We start from the raw sequence: 11331 nt of genomic DNA on the forward strand, positions 1-11331 counted from the left end.
TTGGTCGTCTGACCATTCTCCTTGAGCTCGAGAGTCCTCACCTCCATGTGAGGTTGAGTCTAAGGTCTGCTCAAGCCCAGACTATGAAGCATCTGTCCTCACCAAGAGGAGATGGCTTCATCCAAGCCCAGCACTTCATACTTCTCGAGTTTACTTTTGAGCTTGCCAGTCTTGAAGACCAAATAACAAATCCTCCTCCAGCCCAGCTCAGCCTATATGAGGAAACTCTGAGGGTTGGATTGAGATTACCTCTTCACCCTTTTTCATTTAGTTCATGAGGGTTTACAACCTCATCCCAACCTAGTTGGTTCTGAACTCTTGGCAGGTCATTGTAGGTTTTCTTTTTCTTTGTTTTCTTTTGAACATTCGGGCCTCGATTTTTCTTTTCCGAGAATGCTTTACTTTAAAGGGGCATCCTCAGAAAAGAAATTGATGGTATTTCTCTCCTCAGAAAAGCCGCCAATTGATCCGAGATACTCTCTCTTCTATTCATGGATGGAAGAGAGTTTTTTTTTGTTTTCTTCAAGCAACGATGGCAGTTGGAAACCCTATGGAGGACACCTCGAAGATTTTTAAACCGACCCCCAAAGTTGTTTGGCAACGATCAACGATCCTAGGATACTCTCCTTAAATCTAAAATTCCTCCTTTGCAAGAATTATTGTCTGAGGAGACACTAATTAACGTCAGTCTAAAACTAGCCGATCCTCAGGAAATTTTTTTTCATAATTTTTATCTTTTCTCCTCGTTATCATATTCTTATCTAACCTCGTCCTTGGCCTTGCAGCTCTTGTAGCTATAAAGACCGATCTGGCACTAATTTAGAAGAAAATGTGCAAGAGGTCGGTTGCAGCGTTCGGGGATGAAACCCCTTAGAGGAAGAAGAAGTTGAGGGGAGAATCCACCTTTACTGATGCAGTTGCTGAGGCCTCGGTTCTCGAGGTTTCTCCCGACGTGCCGGTACCTCGGGCGGAGAATGTGGATCTCGACCCCAAGGTTGAGATTGCATCGCCGATTAGGTCGGCTCCTCCGGAGGGAGTCATCCTTGCCCAACCATCTGTCGTTGCTGCTTCTTTCTATCTGTCAACATCCAAGGCTTGTACCTTAGCACGGGCTAGTTCGAGCTCTTTGGCTCTTGCAAAAGAAATCCCTTTAGCTCGGGCTCGCCCTTGCATGGTCTATATCCCGAGGTGGTGTGCCAAAGGGTCTGATTCGGTCTTGACAACTCCTCGGGTGGCCAAAGATGTGGCCCGAGCTATTCAATTACGTGCTGACAAGAGCATCATGCGCTCCTTCCACGTCAACGACTTAATCGATGGGCATGTTATTGTATGTTCTGCACCATAATTCTTAGGGCCTACACTTGCTGGGTGAGCAGGTCAAATTGTATGGCATTGATAGCTCCCATAACTTGCTAAGAAGACGAGGTTCTTAGAGGGCTGCATGAGGATCAATCTAAAGTAAGCTAGAGGGATACTCAACGGTTGTTTCTCCTAAGTCTCAGAGCAATTCTTCCTTCATTTTTCATAGATGATGCCAATTTGTTGTTGCTGATCCTGACATGATGATGTGGACCGTCTCCATGGATTTGTAAGGCAACAAACAAGGGTTAGAGAGCTCGCCAGTTTGGCTCCAGTCAGACCCTCCGATGCTTAACTCCAAGAGGGTTTCTTGGGGATGTAAAGAAGAAGAAGAATGAATAAATGAATGAGGTTGTTGGGGCGATGATCGGCTCCAGTAAGTTGTTGGCAACTGGTGAAGTGCCGGGGATGGAGTCAATAGGGCTTAAATTAACAGCTCGGGTGGAAGGTGTCATCAGACGGGGCTGCGCCGACCAGCTGCACCAGGAGGGTTTGGAGACCGAGATGCCGAACGTGGGACTCCAGGAAGAGGGATCTGGTGGACATGCCCGAGCTGTCCAGTAGCTCAAGGCAGCTTTCTTAACAATCATATTTCCATGCAGAAGATAGAAACTTGGGATCTAGTTATATTTCAGTATGCTGGACACCAATTTTGCTAGCCAATGATCAGAGGACGGCAATCCAGCCATTGTAAGAAGTTTTGGCACTTCTATATCTCAAACTCGAATCAACTTTTACTACTGACTTCAATTTCAGGTTAATAGGCTTCCTCATGATCTTCTTGATTGATCAATGGGTCCTCTCATGTTAATGGCTTGAAATCTATTGACATTATTGTTCTCCTATGTACAACTATGACCAAGGGTTAGCAGGAAAGCTTCAATAGTGGAGAAGGTTCAATGGCTGAATCAAACAATGATGCATGGGCCAACAGGAGCCATCCCACATGGTTGGGAATTAGCTTGGACATTAAGGATAAGTTACAGTACCAGAAAAAAAAAAAAGGCTTTCCCATGCGAGCCCTACCCACACCGTCCAAGTATCTTAAATCATGTCATGAGGTGGACATCCACCACACTCACAAGGCGGACAGCCAATGTGATGTTGATATGCTTGACCTGATTTCTAAAAGGTGACAAGGATAACTTATTTAAATAAATATGATTGTTAATTTTTAAAGCTCGGTCATGATAAAATACTTGTGTAATTGTTAAAAGTATGTTCGGAAAATCCAGCAGAATGGGCTAGATTTTTTTTTTAGAAATTGGGTTTGTTGCCTATCCAGCTCATATTCATTTAAAAGTCTGTCCTAGCTTTAGCTTAAATTCTATCTGTAAGTATGTGGCCTGTGTGAAGAAAAAAAAATCTCCATAAATCTTTTTTTTTCTTCTATAGAATTTTTGGACTAAAGAGGTATTGGATTGATATTAAGGCTGGCAAAATATGACCCAACTCATCAATCCAATCATGTTCAACCTGAAATAAGCAGGTTTAGATTTGGACTAAATAAGTTCGGGTCGTAAACAGATTGACCCATATAATCTATTTAACATTCAGATTGGATTTGGGTTTCAGACATCAGACCTATTTAACCTATTTAACATTCGGATCGGATTGAATCGGACGATCTTTTTAACCTGTTTAAAACTTGCTTAGCCTATTTTTATCTTGTTTAATCAACCCACTTAACCTATTTAACCTGTTAAAAATCTACTTAATTTATTTAATCCGTTTAACCTAACTCGACCTATTTAATAAACGATTTATACCGATCGGATCAAGTTATATGGTTAATAAATAGGTCGGGTTTAAATTTGAATTTTGACCTATTTAATAAACAAGTCGGATTTGAGTTGACGAATTTTTTGACCCGATTTGCATCCAACCCGAGTATCCGTCGCAACCCGACCCGATTGCCACTCCATAATTGATATGAGCCTACTCAAATAATTTGCTTACTCCATAAATCCAGTAGGAAATCCAACCCAATCTTACTTGATTTTCCAAATAGGCACCAAATTGTTGCCACATCCTAAGTATGTGCGAGAACCCACGCTCATCTAGCATACACAAGTCTCCATAGCTTTTTCTGTTTTGAGGAAATTTTGGAGACTGGACCACGGAGTTAATAATGTTGTTACATAATGATCATGGTCCAAAACTCTAATATCCTTCATCTAAAATAGCAATCTTTTTTTTCTTTTTTGTTCTGAAGATAAAAGTTAACTAATAATTTTTGAGTTAGGTCTGTTATTGGTTATCTAGTATTTAACTAGTCTCTTAAATACTAATGAATATGAAAACTAGCATTTATCACCAATAGCGATTGATAATGTCAATGACTGTTAAGCCGTTATACGACTCTATACCAACGGTCATAGTTTGCATGATGACTAATACACTGAAGGGGGTTGCAAAGTATAAGGGTGACTAGACTTAAAACAGAATGGATGTTAGCCGTATTAGATTTAAAACTCATAGACTGACATAGTTTATTCGCTTTACTTGAAAAAAAAAAAAAAAGAAATTCAAAGACATTGACAGATGAAAGGGCCCGTGACCCGGCCCCCTCTTGCTTGCATAATTGAGCTCTATAATTCGTTATATGATGCCAAGCAATCCTCCACCAAATTATGCAGTCCACTCAAGCATCCTTGGCTTTCTCCTTGTTGCAATTTGGACTACCATTTAACCTAGCTTGCACGGGTGCTTGTCCGCTGCTGAACCGGATGATTCATATAGTTTAGATGCAGATACATCCAAAAAAAATCGAAAAATAATAGATTTCGGAGCGCACTAGACAACTCTCTCCTCAACTCAAAAAGTATTTCTGAAATAGTTAGTCACATACGAAGTTACTCAGTCCACAGCCTCACTGGCCTGCAGCCATTCTTTATAAAAGTTTTCCCGTAATATACTTGCACAATTTTGTATGATTGTAATTTATCACCACCAAATTGATGAAGTCTAGATCTCAGCCCACGAAAAGGTAGAAGTTGTAGGACCATACTCAAAGGATGTTAAAAAGAAAGAAAGAAAGAAAATGAAAATTACCAAAAAATAAATAATAGCCATGAATATCGAGATATAATTTTTAATAACCATGAATATCTAATAAATAATAAATAAAGACTTTTACTTGTAAATGAAAATTACATGTTACATGTTATTCACTAACTAATTACCAAAAAAATTGTAAGCAAGTTCCCAAATCCCAAAATGAATTTAAGCTGGGGTTTCCACCAATTGGCACGTCTCCACAACCATGTTGAAACGTATGAGCTCGCATATCCATAGATTCATAAAGTTGAGTATATTATTGTCCGAGCTCAACTTGAAAAATTATTTGAGCTACTCAAATTCGACTCGCGTTCGATAATAATCAAATTAAGTCGAACTTAAATCCAAATCGAGCTCAAGAAGCCAACGAGTTACTCGGCTCATTTATGCTTTTAGTGTTTCCTGAAAGTTTCATGATCTGTCGTAATTTGTATTACTTAATTATATATGGTTCTTTTGATAGACCCCAAAGATAAGGTCCTTTGATAAGAGCTGGCTTGTGGAAGGCTCGTGTGAAAGAGAAATGTATTGGTCGCACGTGCGCATATGATGGGGAGCACATATATCCGTTCACATAATTATATTTTTAATTGAGTGACGACAAAGGCTAAGAGATCGAAGTGAATATTTTTTATGGATTCAAGCTTGTAAAGTGTGATATATATATTATAATAATACATCTGAACGCATGAGAAAGTTAAGCAAGAGATGCTAGTTCTTAGTGTTATATGTGAAAAAGGTGTGGTTGGCTTTCTGGTGCCGACTCCTAAAACGGTGGTCTTGGTAATGCCATCATTGCTCTATGATGCCTAAAAATGTTTTGGGATCCTTTTATTCTTTTTGCCAAATATTATGGGATGTTATATATATCGGTTCCTATTACGGGGGGTTCCCCGAATTTAGTCCCACATCGGCCGTGTAGCGGGAAGGTCTGTGCCATATAATGGGAGGCTCAATCATCCTTCCCTAAGGAGGCGCCTTTTGTGGGGCAAAACCGTGAGGCGCCGTGAGGAGGGCTCCGGGTACGCTCGACTCCCGAATCGGACCCAAAGCGGATAATACCTTCTGAGGGACACTCTCTCTTCTGCTGCTCGGCTGGTGTGTGGGCTCTGCTGGTGACGGGGTGTAAATCCCGCATCAGATGGCGCTAGAGGAAGGGCCTCGGCCCTCCGCCTATCCAGCAAGGAGCCGACCCGGGCACAAGACCTCCCCGCTGGGGGGGCTGTGTTACGGGGGGTTCCCCGAATTTAGTCCCACATCGGCCGTGTAGCGGAAAGGTCTGTGCCATATAATGGGGGGCTCAATCACCCTTCCCTAAGGAGGCGCCTTTTGTGGGGCAAAACCGTGAGGCGCCGTGAGGAGGGCTCCGGGTACGCTCGACCCCCGAATCGGACCCAAAGCGGACAATACCTTCTGAGGGACACTCTCTCTTCTGCTGCTCGGCTGGTGTGTGGGCTCTGCTGGTGACGGGGTGTAAATCCCACATCAGATGGCGCTAGAAGGAGGGCCTCGGATGGCGCTAGAAGGAGGGCCTCGGCCCTCCGCCTATCCAGCAAGGAGCCGACCCGGGCACAGGACCTCCCCGCTGGGGGGGCTGTGTTACAGGGGGTTCCCCGAATTTAGTCCCACATCGGCCGTGTAGCGGGAAGGTCTGTGCCATATAATGGGGGCTCAATCACCCTTCCCTAAGGAGGCGCCTTTTGTGGGGCAAAACCATGAGGCGCCGTGAGGAGGGCTCCGGGTACGCTCGACCCCCGAATCGGACCCAAAGCGGACAATACCTTCTGAGGGACACTCTCTCTTCTGCTGCTCGGCTGGTGTGTGGGCTCTGCTGGTGACGGGGTGTAAATCCCGCATCATATGGCGCTAGAGGAAGGGCCTCGGCCCTCCGCCTATCCAGCAAGGAGCCAACCCGGGCACAGGACCTCCCCGCTGGGGGGGCTGTGTTACGGGGGGTTCTCCAAATTTAGTCCCACATCGGCCGTGTAGCGGGAAGGTCTGTGCCATATAATGGGGGGCTCAATCACCCTTCCCTAAGGAGGCGCCTTTTGTGGGACAAAACCGTGAGGCGCCGTGAGGAGGGCTCCGGGTACGCTCGACCCCCGAATCGGACCCAAAGCGGACAATACCTTCTGAGGGACACTCTCTCTTCTGCTGCTCGGCTGGTGTGTGGGCTCTGCTGGTGACGGGGTGTAAATCCCGCCTCGGATGGCGCTAGAAGGAGGGCCTCGGCCCTCCGCCTATCCAGCAAGGAGCCGACCCGGGCACAGGACCTCCCCGCTGGGGGGGCTGTGTTACGGGGGATTCCCCGAATTTAGTTCCACATCGGTCGTGTAGCGGGAAGGTCTGTGCCATATAATGGGGGGCTCAATCACCCTTCCCTAAGGAGGCGCCTTTTGTGGGGCAAAACCGTGAGGCGCCGTGAGGAGGGCTCCGGGTACGCTCGACCCCCGAATCGGACCCAAAGCGGACAATACCTTCTGAGGGACACTCTCTCTTCTGCTGCTCGGCTGGTGTGTGGGCTCTGCTGGTGACGGGGTGTAAATCCCGCATCAGTTCCATATAGTTAAGGTTAACTTTTTAAGTAAACCTTAATTAGACTACAAAATTTTAGAAACCTAATTTTGCAATTCATTGACAAACATGCCAAGCCGGTCATTTTTAACTGGACATCATATAACAATAAAAATTACTTGTGGATATTCCTTATTTTCGTATTATTAATTTTGAACATGAATCATAATGTTATAGTCATAAATTAAGCAATTATATGACAGCTTAATTGGACATAATACGGACTCTTGATCCTAATGCATATTAGTTAGCTACTCTCAAATGAATACACACACAATTAATCAATTATATGTGTGTGTGCTTATGTTTGGTCGGTCATCTACTTTCCTAGGAAAGTTACGTATAATTCCTATTATGCCCTTAATAAAAATTAGTTCTTTAATGCCTGTTTAATGCTTCTTTAATACTGAAGGGCCTTTTTGGAAAAAAGTAAAAATAGAGTGATTTCCACCTTATGGAAAAGTAACTTTCTCATGTTTCTCATGGGAAATACTTTTCCATGAAATGTGGGAATCATATTTCCATGAGAATATAAGTTTCCCATCTTTCTCTTTTGAAAACTCCAACCAAACAAGATGCATCTCATTACTTTCCCGTTGACCACACTTTTCCCCCTTCTTTTTCCGCGAACCAAACGAGCCATTAGTTCCCATGACTCACTGAAATAGAAAATAATAATAATAATAATGCCAATAATAATCACAGAACTCAGGGGCCAAAAGATATCACCAAGAAAATCAGAGCAGAAGAAGCCAAAATATCTAATCCCTTCTAAGTGCAAAATAATAACAAACAAATAACTAAAAGACAGAAGAGCAGCTCATCATCATGGGAGTTCACAACTTGCCATGTGCTATCTTGATATTCTTCAAGTATAGTGTCAATAAAACTCTATTTCAGACAAGCACATAAATTTACATATCTATGTACCAATTGTGACAAGACACACAAGTTTGGTGGAAGGCAAGTAGGTGAGAGGTTTATCCCAACTTAGCCTATGGTGGCGGTCCTCCTCCTTGTTAGATTCCTGATCCAGCCTCTCCTCCCTTTCGCCCCCTCTACCTTACCCCCCAGTGCCACATGGCATGTCCCTGCCTTGCTGGACCTCTTCCATCGCGCCAGCTGGAGAAGGTGGCCAATCCGCTTGCGCCACCTCAGCATCCCACGAGCCTTTGCATGTTCCACCATGCTCCTTGGTCTCTCCTTCCCGGGGGCCTGGATCTTGTCGGTGGTGATGCTGATGGTGTTCATGGTTGGATTCATGCTTGCTGCTTTCTTGTTATCCCATGAAGCGTGCCCATTGTCCTCAAACTTGATCGATATGAAGGAGTCTAATTTAAGCAAAGGCAGTGCTCTTAAATCAGTGAGAACATGCCGCTCTACAAGTTTCTACTTGGAATCCACCAACTTATGAATTCAATGCACATAGAAAGTCCTACTGGGTTAACTTGTCACAAATTTTCGACTTCATTATTGCAAGTGTGTGCTATGCTCATGGAAAGGAGCTAGAATAGAACATTTTGATCAATAGTAATTCATAATAATTGATAATGTGAGATAAAACAGCTCTATTCATTGATATCTCCTTAGAATTCTTGAAGTTTAATCTCCTAACTATGTATGGGCAATAAAACTATTAGAAGGTAATAAAGCTGTGTTAAATTTCTTTCGATGACAGCATTTCTTGGCAACATCTGTCTTCATTTTCTATTAGTCAGATCAAATTGCAAGGTTGATGACCCTTTTTTCGAGCAAGTAAAAGACTTGATGGCCCATGAAATGAACAAATTGAAGAAGTATTGGTGAGAAGGTTCTTGCTGTCTTTTAAGTTGTTTAATTGTTTTTTTTAAAGACCTTATTCCCTGATGAGGAAATTGTGATGAAAAAGTACGTACCTTCAAGGCTGGCAATGGAACCTTCATCGGAGCCATCGTCTGGTCGAGGACGTCGGGACTCGATGCGATGCAAGAAGGAACCAAGAGCAAAGACTTTAGGGAGGGTGATGTTGGGCTTCCTCCTTAGGACTCTGAAGGACTTTTGAGTGTCCTTGGATAGAGGAAGGTGGCCTTGTTTAGCAGCCAAGGAGAGGAGCCTTTCTTTCAAGCAAAGGGCACATATCCCCACAACCACTTCCTTGGGATGGAAATAGCAACATAAGTAGTCTTCTCTATAGCCATCCATGCTCGTTAGGGAGTAGAAAGACTAGATGGAAATAGAGAAAGGGAAGAGGATAGAAGAAGAGCAAGTACTGGTGGAGAAGAAGATGCAGATGTAAAGTGAAGGATGTTGCTATTTAAGTGTGTGGAAGAGTCAGATTTTTGGGTGAGCTGGTTTGGAAAAGGAGGTAAGACCATGCACGACAAGAGAGATCAAGTCTTGTGAAATCCTCAATTACCTATGGTCCAACTGCTATTGTAAGCTTAGGACCGTACAAATGAATTTATGAAGTAGAAGTTCTAAGAGGATAATGATATGAAGCAAAACAAGGTTATAATTAATTAGTCAGGACTTTGATTCTTTTACAACTGCTATGTGCTCTTCTCACTTATGTGTCATTGTTGGTGATGATGATGATGATTTATTATTACTACTACTACTGTTATTATTATGTTACAAATATTATGTAGGCCAGGGTTGTGAACTCAGTAGTTGGTTTCTTTCTAAAGAATTCAAAATTCATGAATATCCATAGCAGCTGAACCCCAATATATGTTTTCTTTTATGGATCTAAGATATGCTAATTGGCAAAATAAATATTAATTAGATTCAGATGAGTATGGCCTTGAATAGTATTTTGAACTTTTGCATTACATGTAGTTTACAGTCAGACCGAAACAAGTACCAATACTTCTTCTAGTGCTGTAATTTAAATCTCCAGTTGTCCTCTGAACTCTTTAGGTATATTTTTTTTCATCTTAAGGCCATTCGCTGTCTAGCCTTTACAATCATATAAATTAATCCTTGACTAGACCATGACTCACTGTACAATTTACAAATTTCATATAGAATTTGGTAAGTTTGTTCAACTTGTGGTTACTTGCCGGGTTGGAGGACCAAACCTATAAACCTAAACCTAATCTAATAATATAAACTCCTCATCCCAATCTCTCTATTTCAAGCAATTTGGTAAATACAGGTCAAAAGTTGCCGCGGCAATCCATAGTTTCCAATAATTTGGTGCGGTGCTAGATTGAATGCACTTTGATGTAATGGGTCAAATTCAGACTTTTTCCTATCCAAATCAGCCATGGCTTAATCACAACACTAGAATAGGTTTCTTTGTGACATGAAAGTTTTATAGGTTCTTTTATTTCTAAGATAAAAGAAGTAATACTTCCCCAACTTACAATAACAAGACTAGATTAAAACATTTATATTGGGTGGCCTCGTACATAACCAACCACTCCGGAAACACCCTTTGGGTTGGAGAGAGGGAGCTGCCTTGTGCGCTTCGAGATATGTTATATTTTTTATTGAACGTATCCGTACTAAAATGGTATGAATCATCCATTTCAGCAAATATAAATATATATATCAGAAAATCTCTAAAGGCACTTGATCGACTAGCGAGCCTTAGAATATGAAACATGCTAATTAAACTAGTTCATTTTCTCACCAATTTAAAAATTGCTAAGATCAAGTGATAGTTTATCATAGTGATTGATATATACCTCTAGAAACACCTTAACACAAATGTCCCCGGGTTTCCTTGTCTTCAAAGATATCCAAAAGATATTGATGGACCAGCATCAACAGCTTCAGTGAGTGGAAAAGGTGAGTTGGTGTTGGTGCAGAGGATGGGCAAAAGGCGATGGGTTGGAGTCGCACATGGCCGGTGGAGGCCACTTCCAAGTGAGAGGTTCACATCATCGGACCCCCCCAAAGGAAAAAGACTAACGTGGCTCCATATGGTCTTCTGCCTCCCAATTAAACTGCACCCTGGAACCATGGGAACTTAACTTAAATGAGCAATTTAATTTAAGACCCGTCCCATCAACTATCCTGCACAACTTGCATAGGTTGCTACCTAGTAGTTAGTAGAGAAAAAAAATTTAAGATCGATCTCTATCTATCATCTATCTATCTATTTATCTATCCATCTATCTATCTATCTGATATATATATATATATAAATCTGTGGAGTGCAAACCAAGTGATGAGTTTGCATGATCTATGGTTTAATTGAGTTAGGCAAAGCCAATCTTAGGCTACAATTCGATGGTTGAGCCGGGCTTGGACAAATATAAGTAGGCTCAGGGTCGAGCAAGGGATGGCCGGGCTCGGCCTGATAGTCGTGTTCTGGATCCTGCTTTGTGACTGAACCAATTCCGACTCGGT

At 42.3% G+C, this 11331-nt stretch overlaps 1 protein-coding gene across 1 annotated transcript; it reads right to left on the reverse strand.

Annotated features, from left to right (window-relative positions):
• Positions 1-7733: 7733 nt before the first annotated feature.
• Positions 7734-9244, reverse strand: LOC120107009. The gene is made up of 2 exons (XM_039120155.1): positions 8889-9244; positions 7734-8324 (listed from the first exon to the last, which is right to left on the reverse strand). Exons 1-2 carry the CDS (start codon positions 9172-9174, stop codon positions 7984-7986), a joined length of 627 nt encoding a protein of 208 aa, XP_038976083.1. The 5' UTR covers positions 9175-9244; the 3' UTR covers positions 7734-7983.
• Between the last annotated feature and the right edge of the window lie 2087 nt (positions 9245-11331).

Source organism: Phoenix dactylifera, unplaced genomic scaffold, assembly GCF_009389715.1.
Source record: "Phoenix dactylifera cultivar Barhee BC4 unplaced genomic scaffold, palm_55x_up_171113_PBpolish2nd_filt_p 000723F, whole genome shotgun sequence".
NCBI classification, from domain to species: Eukaryota; Viridiplantae; Streptophyta; class Magnoliopsida; order Arecales; family Arecaceae; genus Phoenix; species Phoenix dactylifera.

What these genes read in the sequence shown, in the direction of transcription:
- LOC120107009 (XM_039120155.1), bottom strand. Translation starts at nt 9,174, where the DNA reads ATGGATGGCTATAGAGAAGACTACTTATGTTGCTATTTCCATCCCAAG. An exon ending in TTCCATTGCCAGCCTTGAAG is followed by an intron (nt 8,325 to 8,888) that starts GTACGTACTTTT and finishes TGCTTAAATTAG; the next exon opens with ACTCCTTCATATCGATCAAG.